The sequence below is a fragment of the Thamnophis sirtalis genome, unplaced genomic scaffold, assembly GCF_051295495.1.
Source record: "Thamnophis sirtalis isolate CommonGarterSnake01/CBP01778 unplaced genomic scaffold, rThaSir2_p1.2 scaffold_6, whole genome shotgun sequence".
In the NCBI taxonomy this organism is placed as follows: domain Eukaryota; kingdom Metazoa; phylum Chordata; class Lepidosauria; order Squamata; family Natricidae; genus Thamnophis; species Thamnophis sirtalis.
Genome location: NW_028261386.1, coordinates 57154233 through 57181349, shown reverse-complemented (window position 1 = coordinate 57181349; position 27117 = coordinate 57154233). Strand labels below are relative to the sequence as shown.

Genomic DNA, 27117 nt, shown 5'->3' with positions numbered 1-27117 from the left:
CATGGGCAATTCTATATTCTATATAAATTCTATATAAATGGCAATAAAAATTCTGAAAATGGAAAACCAAACAAAAAGGAAACAATCCAGTTTGGAAAGATCAATGTGAAACTCAATATGACTATAACAAAAGTGCTGGATGAAGATGAATGTAGCAAAAATAGAATGGAAAAACTAATAATAATAGCAAAAAGGGTTAAATTCAAGTGAAAGGGATAAAAACCTGGGTATCTCTTGGAAATGATCAATTGCATGGCTTTTGGCTCAAAAAACTAACTATTTACATCCAATGATAGTTAACAGCTTAATGAAGTATTGCGTAAAGCAGACACCAGCAATTGGTGAATAATTGACAAAATATATCGGATTTTTTAAAAAAAAAACTAGCAAAGGGACATTAGGAAACTATAGACCAATAACATGCTTATCAATGTTTAAATATGTTCTTGTTTCAAAAAAATTATTGCTTATCCAAGTAGCTTCTTCAGAGCAAACTAACAGGGAGACCCCATCTATATTGCTACTACTCCTTCAAAGTGGTTTCATTTCTCACCTAATCTCAATAGTCTTCTTAGGTAAGTAGGCAGAGAATTGTTGGGATGTAAATGTTCCAACTCCTAAATTTAGGACAGGGAAGATACACAGTTTGAGAGACGAGTGAAGGAATCCATTTATGTCAAAGTAGAAAATCCTCCCCTCAATAGAAGAAGAGGCCATAGTTCCTCCTTGTTTATGCTGTACTTTCATCAGTATTCAGGAAATTTAAGACCATTTCACAAGTTCACCAGTTAGGCCACACTTAACAACTCACCTACAGGAAAGGATTTAGGATTTGGAACATTTACATTCCAACAACCCTCTGCCTACTACTCACCTAACAAGCCTATTCAGATTAGGTGAGAAATGAAACCATCCTGGAGGACATATATGGAATCCCCCAAACCAACTTGTTCAGACTGAAGAAGCGATTTGGATAAGCAGCAGAACATTTTGAACCAACAGAAAAATAAGTCCAGTCGCCATGACTCAATGGATAACTGGGAATCTTCATTGACAATTTTTAAATACTCACAGGCATTATAGCAGACAACAGCCAAGATTATTTAAAAGAAAATAACATCGTCCCAATACAATAAAAGGAAAAGCATCAGTACAATCAACTTCTGATTGATAAAATGGTTCTGGAAAATTGCAAAAGCTGAAAAACCAGTTTACTTAAGATGGATTATGAAAATATCATTTTTTCCCCAGTGTTGCACATTCTTCCACGTTTCTAGCATTGGCAAAATCTTTCTTTTTCAGTTTTATGCCAGTTACTGGTTAACAATTGACCTCTATGAACAGCCCTTTGAATTCAGGCAAGATTTGCTACTTAACGTGATACCATTAAGGATAATATTAATTAAATGATCAATTTTGATTGTGAGATTTGCAGCTAACATTTGGCATTTACATGAGAGTCTGCCACATAGACTCTATACTTTTAGCCCCATTTTATGATTTACAAATACTCAAGGCTCACAGGACAATTCTACATTTCCCTGCTACTTTATCAATTCTGCTACAATATACAATGTTGCCAATTCTCCATAGCAGCACTCAAATTATGTCAGAACATGACCAATGTCACAAAGCAGTTTTAAAACCATGTAGACCAGGGGTACCCAATCCCCAGCCCACAGACCAATAGGAACGTGGCCAAGCGAGCTAGTAAAGCTTCATCTGCCCATGTGCAGGATCTAGGTAGCAGGTGAAACCACACCTACCAGTCCATGGGGAAAAACATTCCGGTCCCTGGTGCCGAAAAGACTGGGGGACACTGATCTAGACCATTATTATAGTGTTTTGTATTTGATTTATTGCATTATTTGTACTAGATAGATTTAATTTGTCATATTTTAGGTCTATTCATTGCTTTTATCTGTTCTGTTAGATTTTTTAAAGGTTTTTTAAAATATTTTTTTTAGCTTTTTAAGTAATTTCATTTTTTGCACTTTGTATTTTATAATTTTTTAAATTCCTTATACTTCACCCTCTTCTGCTGGTCTTTGACTATAGTAAAGGTCAAAGACTACCATAATGAGGTGAGTTACAAGGAATAATAAAGGTTTATTTGATTTGGGTATATATTTTAAACAAATGATAAAATACATCATTGGTAATATAATTCCCATTCATATCACTTACCTATTAGTCCTTTGTCAAGAGTGAAGGTTTTATTGGTGAACATGCATTCAAAAGCCACAATATGGAAAACTTTGTTTACTGTGTTGTGTGTTCCAACTATTCTGATATACCTGTAAGTAAGAACAAAACGAAACAATAATCAACAGAATGAAATATGCAACATAACATGAATCTTTATTAATACTGAAAGGATCAGTTTAGTTTATTTCTGTACTGAGAGACTGAAGTACCAAGAGAATGGAAAAAAAACAGGCTTGTAGTAAGTGCATAAATAAATATTCCAGCTACATGAGAAATATCCCCTTCTTTCCAACCCATACCCTCATCCCATCTAGTAAGGAGTATGATATCAGCACTTGGCAAAAACCAATTAGTACTGTGGAAGCAACAACACCACAACAAACATTTTAGGGAAAACCTTAATAAAAATGAGTCAAAACTTACAATATTGAAGAAAGAAAACAATTATATTAGAGAAGCAATCTTTTCTTTAATGCTTTAATAAAGAAAAAAGGAGAATATCATAAATCCTTGACCATTATGACCACCATATAAAATAACAGTTCAATCTTACATTAAATCGACAACCAATTCATAAAAATATAGCAAATCTTTATTCAAGACCGCAAACCTGGTATTATGATAATTAAGGAGTTTTTTCTGGAATAGCAATATTTTTGTTACTCCATTGTTTAATAAATTCATCAATTATTTATATGTTGATAATTTTCAAGTTTCATGTATATTTAAAAATATATTCACATCTTTGTATCTCCTGATCGGTGTAATGTCATATTGATTCACTGATTTACATTTAGAACATTAAAAATATTGTCATGCACTCAATTTTAAACAGTTTCTAGGGTAACAGTAAACATGCAAAAAAATATTTTCATGAATTAGTCTTAACAGTTAAGATTCCTTAATGATTTTTTCATATGGCAAATTCCAACTCATTGTATCTACTTGATCATATAATATTTTAATTGTCCCCAGAATGGTTTTTTGACCTGAGCACTTGTCTTCTAAAGAGAAACTAAACGTAAAACATGTGATCTGCAAAAGCTGAAAGTCATGAAAATTAACATCCCATTATAAATATGATAGTCATAATATAGGTAACTAAAATCTAGGTTTTGAGCTAGATTAATAGTTTTTAATATATAAGCCAATACCACTGTCAACATTTCTGTGTCAAAATTTAAGAAGGAAATCAAATGAAAGAATGTAGTTAGCAGCATATTTACCTGATTTCAAAATCAGTTTTATAGTACTGAGTGGAGGAGGCATTATTATAGTCCTCTACAGTATTTGGGCAAAGAATACCAACTATCTATCCATAAGCTTTCCTTTTTATATTTACATGTAGTAATATCTTACTTCTTGAAGATGTAAAGTTGCAAATAAACAAGCAGTTGGTAGTTTTTAGTTTAGCTACAGGTTCCTCACACTATATACGTATATGCACACATACAACCTTCCATGAATAATGCTGTACAATATTCTTGCTCAGTGGTATAAATAATATTTACAACTAAATGATTTCTTTAAAAAACAGAGCCATGTCATTTCATCCTGAAGATTTTTGTTTACCTACATTCAAATATATGTCTTATCTCTTGCAAATTGTTATTGGAGTTTTCAAGCTGAGTAATTGCTTTTTATGAATAAAATGCTAGGCTTTTCAGCTCAGCCTATTGTTCTGCAATATCAAAATTCTGACTTTGATATTTGATATTTTATCTGCATAAAATGAACATTCTACAACTTAGTATATTGTAGGAATGACCTTTTAAAAAGTGAAAGGGTTGGTTTAATGTTCTTTTTCTTCTAGATTGACCAAAACTATTAGATTCTCTATTATCAATCAGATGGGGGAGAGTTATTTTTTCTGCCCATGCAGGTAGATAATTTAGATTAAAAAAAACAACTCTCGTTAACAATGAGACAAGATAAAAGAGACTGCTGCTTACCACAGGAATTAGGTAAAACATAATTCAGTATATCATCACACCAATCAGCACTAGGAAAAGAAACTAACTCTATATGATATGCAATATTGGATTATTTATAATACTCTTTATCGAAGAGCAGAATATTATAGAATTGAAGAGCAGAATATTATAGAATTTGAAGAGCAGAATATTATAGAATTTCATTTTTTTTAAAAAAAGCTATAATGATGCTTTAACCAGCTAGAGGAGTTATCAAACATTACGCCATAGACCATTTCTGTGCCATGAAAAGGCTATGGCTGTGGCAAATCAGCAAGCCAAAGCAAATGACAGGAAGTGAACCACAGCCCTTGAAATGTATCCCGTGGCATGAAAAATGTTGAAACCATGATCAAGAGAAGAAATAAGGATTAAACTGCCAAAAAATATAGGCTGGCGGAAATAGTGAATGGATTGAGAAGAACAACAAGACTAAGAAATTTGTGGTGGGGTGGAGAGAGGTGAGAAGTTTAAAGAAGAAAAGGCAATGTATGGAGCAGTTTATGGACCCAATGGAAACAAGGTTGGTTTGTAAGGAAAAAGAGAAATACAATATATTTTGTTGGCATAAATTCTGTTTCTTTATTTAATTATCTTCATCTTTCACCTTTAGTTTCTTTGTCTGTATATTGTTGGTTATTACAACAAGTACAGAGTGATAGGCATATATGCATGTTCTACTTTATAATATCCCATGTTATATCTAAAAACTTTAAAGATGTACTCGTAAGAGAAAAATAAACTGGCAAGATGCAGAGGTTTTTTTAAAGATAAAACCTTAATTTATTCTTGTTCTTGTTACCTTTAAAAAAAAAGATTGAATTTTATAAACAAAAAAAAACAAGTAGAGAAAAGGCAATTTAACCCAACCCCTTTAATATGCCCATTATACACACTCGTATCAAACAACAAAATGATACATGCTTCCATTTTTCATTGTAGACACAAAGAAATGTTATTATTCACCACTTTTTCATCATAATGAAAGGTTTCATAAATCAAAGACAAAGACAATAAATCAATCCTCCTCACCTAAAGAATAAACCTTTCTCTTTTTAACTGCCTCTATTCTCATTCCATACTATAAATATTCTCCCTCTTTTTCTCCTCCCTTCTATATACACAGACACACACTGTATTTTGTGTATGTTTAAAAGTTTTACTTTCCAAGAAGCTGTTTTTTAAATTTCCAACTGCAGCTCTCTCTGTCATAGTTGTGATGAAGGATTACAAATATTTAGCACGTTTTTAGCTATGTGAGATCCTACAAAAGGCCCAAAATGTTTGCAAAACTCTATTATTTGTTGCTAAACCTTTGGATTTTGTTACTTAAACTTAACTCCTGGATACCACTGCAAACCTAGATGGAGTTCTTGAAAATAATGTCCAATTCTTTTATGTATGTATGTATGTATGTATGTATGTATGTATGTATGTATTATGTATGTATTTATTTATTCATTTATTTCATTCAATTTATATGCTCATCCATCTCAACAAGTGTTTGAGTGGCAAATAGAATGAATATAAAATGAAAATGATTAGAAGCATTGAAAAAATTAAAATATACTGTAAATAAATAAAAATGGAAAGGAAACATTATAACCCAAATTACTAATGCAACTCAGAAGCAGGTCTCTGTACAGATTAGGGGGCTTGGGGAATGAATAACTTATGCAATTTACATGTGCTGCTGAATTCTGCACCTTGAAGTTTTCAAATGCTGTTCAAGAGTAGCCCTTTGTGAAGCATATTGCAGAAATCAAGACAGGAAGTCTCTTTTGCCCCCTTGAACTTTCAACAAGCATTAACCTTAAATCAATATGTTCCTCTTGTTCTTAATGGGAGAATGAGTCCAGATATTAATTAAATTACATTACTAATAAATGTTCAGAAAAATCCCAAGCATATATAATATCTCAGTGGAATAAAAAAAAATCTCAAAATTATTAGAATATAATTTCCTATTACCCAAAGTGAAAAATGCATGTTATTAAATTAACAGCTATCTACATAAAAGAAATTACATTTTAAGAATACAATTAGGATTTTGCTGCATATTCTTTGAAGATGATATAATTTAACTTCAGGGCCATTTGCCATACTATTAATGTTGAAAAGCTTAGGTTAAGAATAGATTTTTGAAAAGAGGTTCTTTAAACTAGATTTTCATTAATATTTTTAATGCTTAGATTTCTATGAATATTTGGGATTTTTTTTCTAATACAGGTTTACCACATGTTTTTTCAATGGTTGTGCTTCAATGGGATTCTTCCTTTATTTAAATAATACTGTGATTTTCTTCCATTCCTTTTTCTTTTGTTCCTTCTGTTCAACACCAAACTATAAGTACTTCATTAACTATCCTTTCTTTTAAAATGAATCTTTTTCTCTCTTAAAATTATTCCTTTTTTTTCTAGAAACTACAAAAATTATATGGAATAGCTGTAGTAGTTATATATCTTTAATTGCAAAGTTATTTTTGTGAACCAACATTTTGAAGCTCCATAGTTTCTATATTCAGAGAAAATTGAAACTTGGTCAATATCATCCCAAATATTGGAATCAAATTATATTTTAAGAAATTGGTAGTATAAAGTATGCCTAAGCACAAATAATGACAATTGGATATACAATCTCAACTTGGCAAAAATGCATGCTTTCACACATATTACTGTTCTTTACATTGAGATTTTTAGATAGCATTTTCAAATGCATTCTGATATTCCAAACCAAAAAAAGATACTGCAGACCAACAATTTACATCCATGTTTGGGGAATATTGCACGGAGAGAAAATGTGTGCATATAGTTTATTATCTCCAAGGACCACCCGAACAACTTAAACAGATGGAAGATAATTAAACCTTAAACACAGTTGGAGATGGCAGATATTAAACAAACTGCCTATCTTTGATGAGAATCAAAGGTTCAGTAAGAATAATAATACATCTGTTGTAAATAGGATAAACATAGATATTATTTAACTCCACATAAATATAATAACAATTAAAATGCTCAACATTTCCTAATTTTTTAAACTACATCTAATATTCACCAAATGAACCTACCCCAGCAGTTATTGGCACTACTTTTAAAGGTTTTTTTTTTAGAAGAACTGCCTTGATCCTATCTGTTCATCTTATTACCTTTCTTCAGCTATTTGTGAAGCCACCTCCAAAAAAAATCAAGTTCCTTATCAATTTGTATCACATGCCAATAGTCTGTTAATTGTTACTTCTAGCTCTTAATCTCAAGTTAGTAGCCAGCCAACATTTTATCCAAGATTCATTTGTTCCTACTTTTGGTTGCCCATACTATTATTAACCATTTCCAAATCCATTAATTCAATAGCACCTATTCTGTCTACTCTTTCTCAATATCCAGTTTTCAGAACTGGAAATTACCAATAGAAAAACTATTACTTTAACCATTTTGATCTTTAGTGGCATAGAAATATCTGCATCTTTATGATCTTGATACTCACAGCCTTACTTCCTCAAACTAATATTCCTCAAACAACTGTGTTTCCAGTACTTTTTCATTTGTATGTGGCCAGAAATACATTTTGCATCTTCACATCATTTTAAGTTCATTAATCATCTTGGGTACTATTACCTGACTTTATATTATTTAATATCAATTTAAAATTTTCACTTTCTACTTTTATTTTCAAATGAATTCTTCCAAATGAATAATTTTCTGGATCAAGTACTTCTAGAAGTTTCTTGTTCAGTCAATCTTTCCTTTCCTTGTTTGATATTTGGAAGTCTTTTTTCGGTTACCATCCATCCTTCTTGTTGCTCAAGACTTTCACTGACTCTTGAGTATCATGATATTTTTTCAAAAAGCAACTGATAGCTTTTCTTTGTGACATTTTAAGAGACAAGAAAAAATAATCAAATTTGGTTTTCTCTTTTACCTCTTCCCATAGCTTCTTTACATACTAATCCTACAACTGTTACAGTATATTCATATTATATTCTTAATTTCTTAATATGTGTCTTCCAGCTCAAATTCAGATAACGTACATATATACTTTAATTTATTAAAATTATTATTATATTATACACCAATAATAAGTTAACTTGGTACACCAAATTCACTTATTTATATTTTCAATTTCTAAGGCAGCTAAGGCAGAATGTTGGTAACCAACATTCTGGAAGACTTAAGTTAAAAACAGATAATAATAGTATGATAAAAGAAAGAAAACAGCTACACCAGTGAAACCCCCAAAATTAATTGGCTCCATCTTAAACTGCAGTTTCACACATCTTCCCAGGCCAGTACCTGTTGGAAGAGTCAGATCTTTAATGCTCTTTTAAAGGGTAGCAAACTGGTACCTACTTGCACTGCTACATTCTGGATTATTTGAGGATTTAATTTTAATCGTACAAGAGATTGTTAGGTTGTGAAAAAGGGCAACGGCTTAACTTCTTTGTTAGGTCCAGTCATTAGGTTACCAACTCAAGTTTTTACTGAGGATCAAGAGATTTCTTGGATTACTTTCTCTTACATGCTATATAGATATATTTGAATATTAGAAGTAACTCCAAGTCCTCAAAGCTTAAAAGAAAAAAAAAGGAACAATAATGTATTCAATGTTCCCATTTCCAATTTCTTTAAAAGATTGTTTAAAAAGGCTTACATTTTTGAAGAAAACCAAGTGGCAAGAATTTCGTCCTGCAGTTTTCAATAGGATATATAAAATCTAATCCTTATAAAAATGACTTGCACTCCAAAACCAGACAAAATACAAATGTAGGCTGGTTGCACAAAGTACTAACTTGAAGCTCAGCAGAAACAGTCCCTCACTATGTTTACTATGCTCTATTTAATCAACACTTTTGTCTCAGCATTGCCATCTCATAACCTGAAGACATGTAGTCAAAATAACTATTTGTACTTAACTGCAACTCTAAATTAATTATCACATTTGCTGTTTATTTGAAAGATAAATAGGATTGCCAAACAGATCTTTGTAAATCAAAAAGTGTTTCAAAGAGCTAAAATCACCGGGAAAAAATAGTAAAGATATATATCTCCCCCCCCCCCTCTCAAAATGACTGGCATATTTTATATTATTGAAAAGTCTTTAAGATGTAACTAAAGAAGAAAGTACTTTGGGAAGAATTTATTCTCTATAAAAATAATTAAGTCTACTATGTTAACCAGTTATGCTTGTATTTATAAATTGAATTTTCAAAGACATACAGTACACTAAATCCAGCTTCTCATTCAGCCAATGTTACAAAATAATTTCAAAAGTCAATATCTGACAATAGGAACCTAATCTTCTAGTGAACCAAATAAATTCCATGCTTGGAATATTTTAGTTATGAACAAACAAACCATATTTGAATGACAAATTCAATCAGTGTTGAGTCTATTTAGCCAAAAGATAAGTTCAATTATATAATTCTAGAGTGATAATAAAAAATATTAAGTGATGGAGATTTTTAGAGGATTACTAATGACTTTGCCAATATATTCAGATTTTCATAAACATTACAAATGGACTCTTATTATATAATAAAGTAATAATAGTGGTTATAATTATCTACTATTATCCCAATGTTATGCAATATAGACCACAATCCTAAGAATGAGATTTTTTTATGGTGCCTAAATATATGTTACTGTTTCTGAAACTTTAATATGGTAACTGAATCAAAAATGCCAATTCAGTTATCAATTTTGCATTTTTATGCAATTTTTCCAGAAAATATATTCTTGCAGAGAATACTTTACCTCTTAGATAAAAAGTGTAAAGTGTTGAAAACTATTGAATGAAACATTTTGATTTAACAGATGTGACAGATATTTATACGACATATACTTAAATACATTATAGGAGATGTAATAAAGCTTCTTTACTCTGCCCCTCTGCAATCTACAAGGTCATGTAATATTTATGATCACACAAACATCAAATTGAATATGTGTAAGTTTAACAATGGTGTTAATGTTTCCGGAAAGAGGTCTTATTGAAAAAGGGTTCTACTGAAGTGAAAATTGTAGTAGCAATAGAAGGAGAAATAGAGGGGAGAAGTGGCAAGGAGGAAGAAGAGGAAAGCACAAGAAAAGAAAAGAAAAGTTCAAAAAAAAAAAAAGGGCTGAAGGACGACCTAAAAAGTGTATGACAAATGCTGCAAGACTGAGCCCAGCATGGTGAGAGTTGGTAATAGACAGAAGTAGTAACAAAGCTACCTTTCTCCACTTATGTATTTTTTCACTGGCAAAATCAGGCAACATGGAAACAAAGTTACTCAAGGTTCAAGGCACCAGTAAGTATCAATAAGTCCAGATATTGGCATCTTCAAAGAGTCCATGTGCTGGTAACAATAAAAATATACATAATAAATATATAATAAACTTAAGCTAGAAAATCCAGCTAGGATAGGAATATAGAGCAAAGATTAAAGAACAACACAGGGCTTAGAAAATAAAACAAAAAGAATTTATAGAGAAATACTAGAAAGTGTCAGACTACAGTTTATGTAAATAATAAAAAACATAAATTTCAGAAAATAAACTTAAATAAAAATAAAGATGAGAGGAAAAAGGAATAACCGTTATGAATTAGATAGCAATCTATCCATTCCTTTCCTGATTTCACTAATTCCAAAACACTTTGCCACTTTAAGAAGAACAATTAATGTCTGTTTGCAATTCCCTCTGGAGAATTACAGAAATCAGATGTTGCAACCATTTCAAATATAGGTATTGTATTTTTCAGAGTATAAGACACACCTTTTTCCCCTCAAAAAAGAGGCTGAAAATCTGGGTGCGTCTTATACACTGAATACAGCATTTTTTGCCTCCCGAAACCCCACCCCTTCACCAAAATGGCCGTGCATAGTTTTTAGGAGGCTTTCAGAGAGCTCCTGAGGGCTGGGGAGGGCAGAAAAGAGGAAAAACGGGCCGTTTTTTTGCTCGTTTCCCCCCCCACCCCCAGGAGCTCTCTGAAAGCCTCCTAAAAACTATGCATGGCTATGCAAGCCCCCTAAAGGCTATTCATGCCCTTGTTTTGAAAAAAAAACCGGGCCCGTTTTCGTGAAAAACGGGCCATTTTGGGGAGGTTTGCAGTGCAAAAATGTTTTTAAAAAATTTGCCTCTTCAAAACATTGGTGCATCTTATACTCCAGTGAGTCTTATACTCTGAAAAATCTTTGACTAGTTTGAAGCAGATCACTGAGGAAGGAGGAAAGTGACCTCTGTGGGGAGCAGAGTCAAGCAACACACCTAAGTGTGAACAGGAGTAGGAAAGAAATGTTCTAACTAAAATTTAAAAATCACTTGGGGGTTTGGAAGATTTAGAAAAGATAGTAGGAATCTTTATGACAAAAATCCATTAGTTTCTGAGGTATATGTAAATATCAATCAACCTTTATTATGATTGAAAGCCAGCATATATGGTGCCCTTTTGTTCTAATGTGTATCCATCAGTTTAATGCATTAATGTTTATGAGATTTTTGTTTCCATACTTATTATTTCTATGTTCTCTGGGTCTGCTAAATGAATTGTGTTTTTTTTAAGTAACTTAAAATAACTTCTTTTATCTAAGATTTTAAAAAATGAACAAACCAGTAAAACATTGTGTGGCTGATATTCTATATTATTTTAGCAGTGCTATAGAATTATTTTCCCCCAACAAAGATTGTTTTTCCTTCAGACTACTTACATTTTCTCTTATATTTAATAAAGTTATTTTCAGAAAAGTGAATTTAATATCAACCTAAGGGGTATTACTAGTAGACAATAACCTCAAACCTACAAGGGACATGAGATGATATAAGAGAATTCAGATGATGGTGATGGTGGTATTTCCCAGGTTTGGGCTGGTCTGGCATTCAGGTTGTAAGATTCCCCCTCTGCCTTACATGCCAATTTTAAAGGAGAGGACCCCAACATCATCCAGAAGGCAGATGGTGGCAGTGAATAATAAAAAGCTTTGCCCAAACAGGAAGACAGTGCCAATTAGTGGTCAGGGCCATAAAACCAGTGAGAACAGAAGGGCAGGAGCTTCCCATCATACCCAGCACCAGCAACCACCAGTCTAGCAACCTGTTCCTGCTCCAGTACATTTTTAGGAATAAGAATTAAAAGCATTTTTACATTAAAATTTCTTACCATTTCACAACCACCACCACCCATCCTACAAAAAAAGTTATATAATTTAAAAAAACCTCAGGATAGATTCCTTTTGTGACCACAGTGAAATAAATAAAATAGTACTGCTTGTTTTTAAGTTCCTATTATTTTCCCAATGGTGGAACACTTATATTCTTTAGGGTGCCTGATGTTCAGGCTATTTTGACAGGTTTCTCCAGTGGAGCAGTTCAGTCTCAAGCTGAAAGCAAAATACTTTTCTGTTTTCTGCAAATCTCTACTAAAACAACAGAGACCAAGAAAAGTTTAGTCATATGATCAGTTGCCTGTTTGGAAAAACTATAATTTTCTTGAAGAACAAATTAATGGGGTGGCATGGGAAAAGAAAAATATAATTTTCCCATAAGTGGTCACAGGAATTTTAGAATTGAATTTCTTTTATATTAGCTCTATTGTATTAACTCTAAAAAAGTAGGTACATTGGAGCTGAGTAGGCACATTATAAACATCATGGATTTGGTAACAAATAGAAATTGAAGTACAGTGATTGGGAGGATATATAAGAATATGCAGGGATTTTTGCTGTACATACATTTTTCATTATGAAATAGAATGTAAAAATAAATGAGAAAAAAACTTGTCTGTACACTCCATTAAGGCAAGCATTCATTTTATCTTGCTATTCATTTTGTTTTTGTTTAAATATACTACAGGTCTATAGGCCCAAAGATATAAAAGGACCAAATTTCTTTTCAATCTACTTTTCTACAGAGGTATTTTACAATTGCTATTACCAGCAATACAGAGCTGACATGCCTAAGACAATTAGAATCAAACAACATTCACAATCTGGTAATTACTGTTTCTACAAAATTGTTTAGGCAAGAGAAATGCTCTTCAATTTACATCATGTTCAGACTAAATCTCAAGGATATTAAAAGGCAATTCTTCATTGTCTCTTTGTAAAAAAGGAAATGGTGTCATTCAGCACCATCTAAGCTGCTATTTATTGCCAGATGAAGGGCACATTTCTTACAACTCACACAGCTGAATCAACACATACATGAAAGGATGATATGTAAAAGAACAGAATCATTATTAAAAATATTAAATAGAAAAACACCCATTTAAATGAAATGTCCTTCTCAGTAAAGACACAATCTTTTTTGTATTGAATTGGACATCTCTGCCTTGTAAATGTTAGGAGCTCACAAACTGAACATTGAAGCTGCTGACCTTTATATGTAATAGGGACTTTAAAAAAATTACCCTGGGCTATTTTCCTGAGTAATTCCTGAACCTTTCATGTCATACTTTATTCCTCTTTCGCTATCAAACCATTCATAATGCTCAGCTATAAGCCTGTGTGTTACTGTTGAAGCAATCAATTGAAAATTAAAATGGTTTATATATTCATGGAAGCAGTTTTTTTTTAGAAAGGTTATATATGTATAGGAAAAAAGAATGGCAATTTGGAGTTAAATCAACACAGATCTAAAACAGAACTTGGAGGAAAGGCATAAGAATGATTGATGGGTCAACAGCTGCCTCTGCTGGAGAAAGAGGACAGTGAAAGTAAACTGAGGCCAGTGGAGGGGGAGGAGTGGTGGTAGAGTGAAGGGCAGCCAAAAAGACAAAGATGGGGGGGGGGGGAGATGACTTAAGTGGAGGTGAACATGGCAGGGCAGGAAAAATGCGAGGTACTTGCCTGTCGCAATATTCTCCTAACAATCACAACTGGAACTACTGGAACTGCAGTCACTAAGTAAAGCAGTCACATGATGTTTCATAGCTTAGCAACAGAAATTCCAGCCCCAATTGGGGTTATCAAGCGAGCACTTCTGTACCAATATGCTTTTATTTCAAGGAAATATGGCACTAAATATTTACGTTTCCATTTTTCAGACATTTAGAGATAAATCCAACATTTATTTTAACAAGACTTGTTTTCGTTGAGTTATATGCGAAGTATTATCACCTTAGTTTTTACATATTACTGTCTATTACAGAAAACCAGAAATAGAATTTTAAATGACTTTGAATTGTGACATTTATAATTTCTTTCAGATAACCTAAATCAAGTTGATTAAAGAACTTAACATGGGCAAAATCAGTCATCTATTAAATGAAGCAACAGCACATTATATTTTTTCTGCGCAAAATTGATACAAAAGTTGGCATCTTTCAGTTCTTTAGTAAGATGAATATTGCACTGAAACTTGCACCAGAGAGACAAATCCACTCTTAGCCATGGTCACTTCCTGAGTGACTTTGGGCAGATACTCCCTCAGCCCAACCTATCTTTTGATAGATAGATAGTTCATGCCTTTTAGGATCAACCATCAACAGTAAATGAACAAGCAGTCAAGTAATACATTACAAGCTAGCGCTAAGTAGAGCCGCGAGAAGGCCATGGAAAAAGATCAGATGTGATATGTCTATACCTAGAAAGATCAGAAATATGAAAGTCAAGATATTCCCAGTGTCACAATGGAATTAATTGAACTTTAAAGAAGGATAGAAAAAGTATTGACACTTTTAATGCTGGAGAAGACTCTTGAGGATACCATTGCAGCCAAAACATAAATACATGGATCACCAAAACAAGTCAACCCAGAATTCCTACTTGAGGCACATATAACCAGGCTCAAATTATCCTATTTTAGACACATTATGTGCTTTCTGGAGAAAGCTCTAATGCTGGGAAAGTATAAAAAAAGAAGAGAGTAACCAGCAGCAAGGCAGATGGATACATCAATGATGAGTGTGCACCATTGGAAGACCTGAAGACTTAGCTTTAGGGAAAGATTGTTAGATAGAACATTTATATGGTGGCTAAAAGTAAGCATTGACTTGACAGTACACAATAAATGCTGTTTACATATCTGCCTTGGAACCTAATTCTCTAAAATAGAGTGGTAAGGTGTCAAAGTCTGCAAAACTGGGAGATGGGTGAAACATTCTTGCTAATGGTATATGCCATACTGACAAACAGCCATCACTGGGCATAATCCTTTCAGCATAATATTACTCACACAATAGGTTCTTATAGTCAGTAATTTCCCAAAGAGAATAAAGTCTAATACAATTACATTCAGTGTGTTATTGATGAATTCAGTCAAAACTAACACTTCCTCAGTGTAACATATTGTAATTGTGTCATAATGCAGCATATTACATTTGCATATTCAGAAGCATGCTAATATCTCATTGTTGTAGCATTACTGCTTTTAAATTTAAGAACTAAACTTATTCAAAATAAAAAAGCACTTCTGTAACTGTTTAGAGAAAAGAATATTATTCTAAATACCCAACAATCCTTTTTTTTTCTTTCAAGGGAAGAAAATATATTTTCACACTTGTTAAATCATCAGAGTTCACACATATTGAACCCTAATTCGTGGTTTATGCCCCAATCACTGTCATCACACAATTTGGCAATCCTAAATTAAACTTCATGGATATAGATTACATTAAAAACAAGTTCAATTCTAATTCCGCGAAAGCATAGTAAACTGAAGATGACTCTGCGAGAGGAAAACTGATAACCGCAGCAGAAAGAGGGGCTCTCGGGTTTCCCACTCCTGGAACATAAACCAGTGGTCTCCAGCAAATTTTAAAGCTCTGGTCATGGGGAAAGTCAGTTCTGTCCACGCCACAATTCATATAGCTTTTAAAGACATTCTGGGTTCACCAACTTCCTTTCTTTGATTAAGGATTTCACTGAAAATGGCTCGTAAATTGCTTTTCAAATACTAATAATCTTCAGAATAACAACTTTTATTATAATAGATGTTTTTCCTTCAATCCTCAGCAAAATATATTTTGTATGGGTTTAAGAACTTAGAGAAAGCTTTTTTATTTGAAAATAAGCAGTGAAAAGATAATTAGAACTTTGATTTTGGAAAGTTTTTAAATACACTATCAGGTGAGATTGACTTGAAATAAGATTTTTAAATAATTATAGTATTTGTGGTTAGTTTAAAATCTTATTAAAATATATGCAGATTTTGAATTTTAAGTGCAAGGAATCTTTCTCTGGGAAAATGTGGTGGATTTGAGAAAAACAAGGTAAGAGAAAACCTCAAAGGATAGTTTTTAGAAGCAACTAGAAAGAACTAAAGATTATAATTAAAGAAGAAAGTCAATTAATACAGAATGGATAAAAAGATAAAAATGAAAAGAAATCAAGCTTCTGAGATACTACTTAAAATGAATAAACATCAAGGCTTTTAAAAGTAAAAACAAGTATAAAGTTTTTATTTGACCAAGGTTAAAATATACAGTGGATATAGAAAATATATACATCCCTGTTAAAATGCAGGTTTTTGACATGTAAAAATATCATACTACGATAAATCACTTCAGAATTTTTTTTCATCTTTAATATAACACATGCTGCACAATTCAATTAAAAAACAAATTGAAATCTTTTAGGGGGGGAATACCAATAAAAAACTAGAATATTTTTTTTCTAGCAGCTTTTAATAGGTTTTTTTAAAAACCAGGATTGAATGATGAGGCTTCAAATATTTGTTTATAGGTATGACTATGGGAAGCTGCCCAGAGTCACCATGTAGGGGAGATACAAAGCTTAAAAAAATAATAATAAATAAAAATATTTTATTTTTATTTTTAGAGAAAGCAATATGCTAGCATTAAAATTGAAGGAAAGTGTTAAACTTACAAAGGAGTTTCTGAAGAGATGAAGAGAAGATGATAAAAAATTAATTTGTAGAACATTATCTGATCAAATTAAATTTCAATATGCTGTTGTTTTTGACAGTTCTTAATGTAACCTTTTCTGATTAACTTTGAATGATGAGGCTTTAAAAATCTGTTTGAACACATAAGATATGGGAAGAAGAGGGAGACAGGAGCTGACGTCACAACAATATGACGTGCAATTTCGGAGCTCCGAAATACTTTTCGAGTATCTTTTCGAGTCGATACTTTTGCTGCTGGACGGTCTCTTTGGACCTAAACCATCCCTAAGAGACAGTGACAGGGAAGAGTACGTCTTACTGATCTCAGGGACATCGCAAAGTCCCTGATCGATCCAAGATAATCTCTTCTTGCCAGTGACAGAAGCGTAGCCAAAACCTGCTGATGTTAGGACAGCTCCGGAACGGGAGGAAAACAGAAAGAGAAAGTGTGTCCATCTGGTGAGGAAATCTTATTGTTATAAAAGAGACTGCTCCCCCACCAAAAAAAAATTAAAGCTAAATTAAATTTGGAAACAGAAGAAAATAAGCGGCAAAATTAAGCTACATCGTACAGTGTGTTATCCTTTTTTAAATTTTCTTTTATGGATGGAATTTTTGCAAATATTTCCTATTTTTTAAAATGAACGGATTAGTTTTTCTTCTACTATGACTTTTTTTTTTACCTATTAAAATCTTTTTCTTTATTTTTATAATATTGGTTTGAATGGGATTTTTTTCCATTTTGCTTTATTTAAAAATTTGTTTCTTTTAAGCCTGGAATATGAAGAACATATATAAAAGGAGTACAAAGAAGGTTGTAATATCTGAGGGAAAGGAAGTAACACTGCCATTTGGAGGTTGGAGGCTTGAGTCCTGGAAACATTGCCCTTTCTTTTTTTGCTTTGACCATTTTGTCTTTGCACTTCAGCTTGTTTATAGAGAGTGATAAGGAGAAGAGCATGGATTGTTTATACAGGTGCACTTTGGGAGCTTCACTGGCAGCAGGAGAGAAGTGAAAACAAAGCCTTGTTTTGAAAGATTATAAATGAACTTGCATCAAATCTAATAAAAAGTTTTGAAAGCTTGAGTGGCAGTGTCAACCAGTTGGAAGAATGGCACAGTATCAAAAAGAAACCTTAATATTGCAAAAGATTTTGTTTGAAATTCAAAAATTATTAGAAGTAACAGAGAAAATTGAGAAGAGATTGGAAAACATAGATTGTAAAACACTAAAATTTGATGGAAAAATTGAAGATGTTCATCAAATGGAAAAAGTGGAGGCTAGAGTCCTAAAAATTCAAGGAAAAAATGAACGAAGAGACAAGATAATTGTTGATATCAACAGTGAACTGAGTGTGGTTGGAAATGGAAAGAGTGAAAAATGGAAAGGGGAGATAGATGGACAGGAGCTCTACCCCAGATTTGAAGGTATAGAAGAAGAGAAAAATTGATGGATCTAAGGAAAGAAATTTTGACAGAAGCACTATTGATAACCAAAGATAAGCTGATTAAAGAAGCAAATGGAGGGTTTTGAGATTTTATAAGATATTCAACAAGCAACAAGTTGTGAAGACAAGTCCATACAAATCTTATTAAGGAAACATCCAGAAGACTATTCCCACAAATGGCAAAAGACATAAGACTGTGCTATTACTGGAAAGACACAGGTTGATATATGAAAGCTTATAATAAAAAAATTAGTTAAATTTAGAGCATTATGTAAAAAATGAAGTGATAATGGATATAGTTAGATAAATGATAATGATAACCATGTATACATATGTATTGGTTTGATAAGAGGAAATTTGATATAAATTGAAAATGGTGACTATTAAAGGAAGTTTAGAAATTTTGTTAAGTATGAAAGCTTATAATAAAAAAGTCAAATTCAGTTAAAAATAATATGTGTGTGTGTGTGTGTGTCTGTGTGTGTGTGTATTGGTTTGATAAAAGGAAATTGGATATAAATTGTGAACAGTGATTAAGAAAGGAGGTCCAGAAACTTTGTTAAATATAATTAATTTTTTATTTAGAGCATGTCATAAAGATGTAATGTTACCAGATGATAATGGAAACAGTTAACAGAATGCCATTATGTGTTTTTTCTTTAAATTTTGGAATATTTTATATAAAAGGACGTAAAAAAAATTATAGTCAAATGAAGGTTGAGGTATGATGATAGTAATATATATAAATATATTGATTTAAAATATATAATGCTATGAATTATAGGTGATGACTGTGGAAGGGATGCACGAAAAATTTTTTGTAACCTATTGACACACTTTCTACAATCTGTAATGGAAGATGTTTTTGTGGTTTTTTTGTGTTTTGTTTGTCTGTATTTATTCAAAAATAAAATAAAACAATTCTTATATAACAAAAAAAAGATATGGGAAAAAGGGATATATTTTATTTTTTAGAGAAAATGATAAGTTTCTAAGTCAATGAAAGGAATATGAAATTGATTTACTTGGTCACAGACACACACGCACACAGACACACACGTAGTTCTTAATGAACTTTTACTGACTAAAATTGAACGATGAGGCTTTATTATTTGCTAATAGATAAAAATGAGATATGGGATGAAAAGACTACTATTTGCAGCCCCAGCACAGAAATTATGTGGGGAATAAGGCCACCTTCCCCATAAAATGATTTCCTAATCATAGAAGATAGTTTTTCTTCACAACAAAAGAAAACCAGATAGTCTTGTTAACAGGTTGTTATACTGCAATAAAGCCCAATCATTTTGTTGCAATATTGGTCTTATATCGATAGTTTTGTTCTACTATTTATTTATTTTCACTATTTACATCCTGCCTTTCTCCTCACTGGGCATTCATACTGTTACAATCACACATTAATGAAACATAAATTCATTATATTTAAATGGAAAATAAATTGTCCTGTTATACACTATATGTCTATAGAAAATGGAAACAATTGAGATGACTGTTGCTCTTAAATGTTCTCTTTTTACAGGAAAAAAAAACAGATTAGCTTCTTGCTTTTAAACATGTTTTTCTTTAGAAGTAAGCTAGGAAGAAGATACACTATGATTTCCCCTCCTGTAAATTGCTTTCCTTTAATGTCAAGAACCAACTTAAGTTGACCTGGAAAGTGGTGGTGGTGGTGGTGGGGAGATAAATTGGTTCAAAATTACTGTCTAAGGTAGAGAAAGGAAGAGCTAAAATGCATTACTTGAAACAGTATACTCAAGAGGTAGGACACATTATCCACTGAATGAGCTAAAGCTAAGAGCCATTGACTATAATACAAAACTCCATTCTAAGGAAGTTAAATAAGCTTTAACCTTAAAATGTACACGGTAATATACTACAAAATCAATCCTTTTCAAGGTGCTGATTTTCAGAGTCCGGTCAGGAAAAAAAAATCCATTTCCTATACTCAGCAACTCATCTTGACTAGCCAAATGTACATTTACTGTAGTATCATTTATCCTATTTTCAGCAAAAACTCACTAACATATGTAATATTCCTGAAATCTTCAGGAATGTAGTCTGCAGCTAACAGCTAATTACTGTTGACTTACGAAAAACATTACATTGCCAACAAATGGCATACAATATTTAAGGGTTATTAATCAGAAGTAGACAAAGCACAAGAACCAATAGCATTACATGCAATAGACTGTTATATGAAATCCTATTAATAGTTAAGATGGCTGTACATACATTTATATTTACAATATTACAACATAAAATTTCAGTTTTTTTTTACTCTTAGATAGATATAAAGAAAGAGAGAAAAATAAAAAAGAGGTGGAATTATACACACATATATCAAAACATATATTTTCATTTCTGTCTTTTGTCTCACACAAACGTATATTTTGCAATTTTTAGAGATTGGAAACATCTCACAACGTTATCAGTATGTATTTTATAATCAGCCTGGTCATTTGGCTCAGCAGGTAAAATTTGAAATGTAAATTCTTTATACAAAATAATGTTAATTTTCACTGTATTTTCTTTTATCCATAACACCATTTATTTTAAAAGATAATTGATTATCTCCCATCTTCTGTATATCATAAAAATCATGATTTAATATTGAATTTAACATTGCTGACAATTCTCTTTCATCAAATTAACCCAGAATTAGTATAAAAAACAGGAAGAAAATTACCCATCCCTACCGAGATATTGTTGATCTTACTCTGTGTTATATTCCAACTGTTCAATCCTACAAAAACAGGTTTCATGAATTTGAAAAAATAAAGGGAAAAGAACTGAAGAAAATTCAGTAAAACATTGAAACAGATTACTGGAGAGAAAAATTGTTAATGAGATGTCAGATGAGCTATATAGCATCTGGCTTATAAGAGCACTTATGCCCAAGAAAAACATCAGTAATTCAGAAATTAGCCACTGTGTCCTAGTAGTATGATGTTCAATTAATGAGAAGTAATTACATCATTTACTCTATTTGAATTGGATTAAACTGGATTTCACTGAAGTGTCTGTACATTCTTTGGGAAGGGTAAATATTCATTTGTAGCAAAAGAAAGTTCCAGCAATTTCTGAGGGTAGGAATCCCTCTTAGACAGGTGCTTAAAAATGTCCAATAAAAAAAGCTCCCTCTTGATGGCATACCTTGGGATTTAATTGAAGTCTAAAAGCAGAGGAAACTATTAAATGAAATTTACAATCTAAAAGTGTAAGATGAAAAAAAGAAACAACAAATGGGGGAATATTCAAAATAATAGAAAATTACTAATATGAATTTGCTAATTATAAATACTAAAATGTACATTAGGTCAGGAATAATCATTATGAATATTCTTTCAAATTTCCTTTTTAAGAATTAAACTAAAACAAAGCATAACTTCCATAATTAAATACTATATTATTCCTTGCTGATATTCATAATCCTTCAACAGCACAATTAGGATTTGTTATTAAATTTGGCATTAATCTGTTAAATTCACATATAACTTAAAATCAGCAATAATTTATTTACTGCAATAATATTGCATTTCACAATTTATATAATTTGAAACAATCTTTTGGCATGTATGTGATTGTTGAGAGATATATTCTAAAACAACCAAAATGTATTTGTTAAATAATTAACTACCATTGTTTTTTTTTAAAGGATGAGTATTTATTTAGAACCTAACAAGATGCCACTGGCATAGAATATATATGTCTGGAGGAGAGATGTTTCTGAATCTTTTAAAAATATTATTTTGAAGGACAAGGTTTGCAGTGGAGGAGGGAGCACCACACTGTTATTGGGCAAGGTTTGGCATGCTTCTGCATCATTCACAGGAAAAATGGGATTTAACCCTGAGTGCATCTTCCAATATTAAGATCTCAAGCTTTTCAAAGTCTAAGTGAAGACTACATTCCTGTTAATTGAAAATAGAAGAAATCATTATTTATCTGCAGCTTCCTGCTGATAATCAGTTGTCATATGCAGGCTGCAAGTTGTCAACTCTTAATGTAAAGGATGCATGTGGAGCTTGTGCCTTCTGTATTACACACTTGACCTGTGTAATTTAAACAAATTCAGAATATATTATCACATATGTTATACTTCATGCTCATCCTTTACACACTGGGCACCTATTTTCGTACATATTCTCTCTGTTCACATTAATTCTAAATTAAGTCCCTTTAAATAAGCAAATAACTAAAGAACTTTTCTGAATTTAATTGCTTAAAAATGCCAAGGTGGCATTTGATTCTAGTGAGTCAGCACTGATCTTTCTATAAACTAATTGGTTAGCTAAAACACAAAATAAGTTAAGTAGATGGGCTACCTTCTTGAAATTTTGTTTCACCTTGTATTACAGGAACTGATTGATGAAGAAACAGCTGACAATTTCTTGAAATGAGAAATCAGCCATACTGTTGTAATAATTGAAACATATTGGAAAAATAAAAATATTTCATATTATAGCAGAAAACAACTCTTTATTGTAATTATTAAAAATTCTAAGGTTTATAAGAATTGTGAACACTTAATCCATGATTTCTAGAGGGCAGGATTATAGAAAGTATAATATAAATATATTTAAAATCAAGGACGAAAATAAAGTTGCTCATGCTTTATTATTTTTATCCTTGACTTGCTTTTCTAATAGACATTAGCATTAGGAAATGTGCTTTGGCAATTTCTGAAATGCTTTATCAGATACAAAAATAAAATAAGGGAGAACATGCATTCAAATACTTATATATAATATAAATATAAAGGAATTTTCTTGATGCCCTAATGATTCTTCATGCTACACAAATACCAAATAAACAATAATAAAAGTTTTATCGTCTGGAAATAAGGCAAAATCTAAGTTACAGAAATCAGGATGACCACTAGACAGCAAGTGAAGAGATATTTTTATCTCTTTTCTGATATCTAGTGGTTATATTTTTTCCTATCTAGAAAGTGGTAGCCCTACCAGAAAATGTGCATATGTATTGAGAAATAATGCAGCAATTTTTAAATGCAAATGCTTTTTTAATATTCAATGACTTTTAATCTGAAATCCCATTTATGTCTATGATTTTAGAACTGTGTGTTGTGTGGTATTTCTAAGTTCTTTAGGGGGTCCTTATCATATTTTAATTTCATTAAATGTAGTAATCCGAGATAGATAAGAAGGTAAAATATTGGCAAGGTGAGGGTAGGTATAACTGCAGTATTATATGAAATTATTAGTGTCTAATTTCTAGGTTGACTGGCTTCTTTATTTACTTATTTTTTTGACTTCGATGATCAGTCAACTTGCAACAACTTTGGGTGATTACCAATTTCCTGAAAGAATTAATATCATTTCCTTTTTCTTTTCTTTTTTACAGCAGATAAGAATTCTTCTTAGTGAGTGTCATTTCTTTCAGGATTACAAAACTTAAAAAAACTTAAAATATTAAAAAAATGGCAAAAGGTTTAATAAGGGATTATCTAAGAAAGCTTAAAACGGATAAAGGGAATTGTTATTTTTTTAAAAAGTACTTTTTCTATTAAACTGCATCGGAGAAACTGTAATTGAATTAGATAATTAACTTAGACATTCTGTGGAAATGCTTTTTCTTTTAAAGACTATAGGCAATTGTTGGAATCTATAAATCAAAAGATATGGGCAACATGACTAGACTAGACTAGACCACTAACTGACACTATGAAGATCTAAATGTGTCATATGCCAAGAATTACACGGTATTAAAGGCACAACAAAATAGAAGAAAAAAAGGGGGGGAGTTTTGTTTTTCCTTTTCCCCCGTTTGAGACTTTCACTTTTGGACTGCAACACAATGACAACTTGCAAAGCTGCATTATTGGAGGAGAGTAAAGAGTTGTTACAACAGTCTGCAAAGAAAGCAATTCCATTAGATATACTTCAGAAAAGGCTTGATCCACTTGGTAATAAAAGTAGCTGACTCACTTGAAACTAAATTTACAGCTTTAAAATAAAATAAAAAAACACTTGAGAAGATGGAAAACTTTGTAAATAAATCTGGAGATATAAAACAAGTTAATGGTAAAATGGAAATAAAATGGAGAAAAACAGAAGTTTTAGATGGACAAATGGAGACAGCGCCAGATAATTTGGTTCTGTTGAAATGAGGAATGAATTTTTTTTTGAAATGTAGAACTATTCAGGGGGGAAAGTGAATCCAGAAAACTACAGACCAATCAGTTTTACAGCAATACCTGCAAAATCCTGGAAAGATAGGCTGTTTATGAGTACCCAGAAATGAATTGGGTAATTATGAGAAGCCAGCATGGGTTTGTTAAGAACAAGTCACGCCAAACAAATGTTACGTAAGTTATAAGTGTGCTGTAGCGGCCAATAAATCTAATACAGCCCTGCAGTTCTGCTTTCCACAATACAGAAAGGAAGCTGAGACCCTAGAAAGATTTCAGGGAAAAGCAACGATGATAAAAGTTTTGAGGTTAAATGCTATAAAGAATGGCTAAAGGAACTAGGTATGCTTAGTTAAATGGAGGGACTATTGAGGGGAGTCAGGATAGCACTCTTTCAATATATGAAAGGCTGCCACAGGGCAGAAAGCATTGATTTATTCTCCATAGCAAACTGAGTGTAGGACAAGAAGCAATGGGCTGAAGCTTGTTCCAGGGAGATCCAACCTGGAAATGAGGAATTTCTTGACAGAACTATTAAGCAGTGGAACAGCTTGCTTCCTGGAGTTGTGGGTGCTCCATTGCTGGAGGTTTTCAAGGGAAATTTGGACAACAATTTATCCAAGATGGTATGAGAACTCCTGCCTTGGTCAGCAGACTAAACTAGAAGACCTCCAAGGTCTTTTCCAATCCTTTGATTCTATGATATGTAAAATAAAATGAAGTGGGAAGGATTATGCAACCTGCTTAATTTATAGAGAAGGCAGAATTCAGGGTTTATTTATTTTTTGCTTGGGAAAAAATAAAATTATAAATCAGAAAATGTTAGCCCATACTATTAGTATGCCTGCTTAGAATATGTTTACATCCAGATAACTGTTTCATGTACCTTAAATAAAATCAATAGCAAAGTAAGATATAATCAAATCTCTTTCTGAACAAAATGTATTTTAAACTCTTCAATAACAAATCATTAGCTGGATTAGGTTCATGTTTGTTTTAATTCTTATGTTTTGCATTAATTGCCTTGAGTCTTCTTGTTGAACTAGACAGTCTAGAAATAATTATCAAAATAAACAGATATTGCTCCCTTGAAACAAGTAGCAAATAAATGTTATAATTATGTCAGCTTTCATAAATTGGCTTTTAGCTTCTCTGTATTTAGTATCCTGATCTTCAAAATATGTGCATACCCTCTACCTTTCTACATTCAAATTTCATTTCCTTCAGGAAATTGCAATTTGCTATGATGACCCAGGTGAGCAAACTGATTTAATCAAGCCCGCAATTCATAACCTGTTCTTCAACAGTTATCTCTATTTTTTTTTCTGTTAGTTAGATTCCTTCAGGCACTCAGTCCTATAAATAGTACTCTCCTCCCTTTTCTCCCCTATAAGACTCAAGACATCCTGTGAGTTTCTCTTGAATGAGAATGGGCTTGAATGACTGACTCTCATGTAGTCCAACACTTTAATTACTAAGGTATTCTGGCTCTCTTTTGAAAGACACATGTTAATTCAAGATACAATTTGACAGAAATACTCTTGCCTTAACCAAGCTCAAGTTTGGATACAAATATAAGAAAATATACATCCAGGTAGCACTGAGAAATAATAAGACTTGACACAATGTTTCTTGTTGATTGAGCAGCTAGCTAAAGAGAAAAAAAATATTATTTGCAATTTCCAAGGCTGATACTGAGAGTGATATCCCTTGTGAGTTTTTGTCAAAAAACCTTTGGTCTCCCTAGCTGACCTCTGAGGAGGGAAAGTAAAGGTGGGGAGGGTAATCTTCAGACTTAACCAACATTCAGATTTATCTATCCCCTCAAAATATTACATTAAATTAAGGTACTGGCAGTACAACAAACTATACTAAGCTTATATTCAAATAGCTAAAAATATGTAAATGTACATATAAAGATGTAAATTGAGAACTGCTTATTCTAACAGCTAAACGGCCTCCAAGTTTCGCGAAATGCGATCCGTGCGGTCGGAAACAATTAATTATCTAGAGAGCCTGTGGCATGCGATGAAGAAGTTGCCAGACGAAGGCTTACTGTGGAACGGCCACCAGCGATCTGGCAACCATTCAGAAGCTCCCAAGATGTACTCGGAAGGCTGTAGAAAATTTTTAAAGATGTTCAATTTTTTTCCTTTTGTCTGGTTGAAGACTCCAATAAAGAATTATTCTAACTTATGCTTATTAACCTAGAGGAGTTGAGGTGTTTCTCTTTGGGCTTAGACTGAGTTAAGAACTGGATCCAGTCAAGCCAAGGAGGCGTGTCTAAACAATTCAAACTCAGTCTTTGAGCTAATAGGCAGAAATTATAATGCATGCATGGAGTCTCCAAGCCATGCACAGGAGAACTGCTTATTCCTGTTTCTATTTGTGCAAGCATTTCAAATAGAATTCAAGAATAATTTACAGTAGTGGAATTAAAAGTGTGTGTGTGTGTGTGTGTAGGCTTAATCTAGGAACTCATGCTTTTTTAAAAA

The 27117-nt window shown here is 32.2% G+C and overlaps 1 protein-coding gene across 1 annotated transcript in view; it reads right to left on the bottom strand.

The window, feature by feature from the left end:
• The window catches only part of BTBD9 (BTB domain containing 9), a 126612-nt gene that overhangs the window by 54951 nt on the left and 44544 nt on the right, over nucleotides 1-27117 (bottom strand). The window contains exon 7 of the mRNA XM_087717917.1: nucleotides 2188-2297. Coding sequence (XP_087574043.1) covers nucleotides 2188-2297 — 110 coding nt within the window. The remainder of the gene's footprint in view (nucleotides 1-2187; nucleotides 2298-27117) is intronic.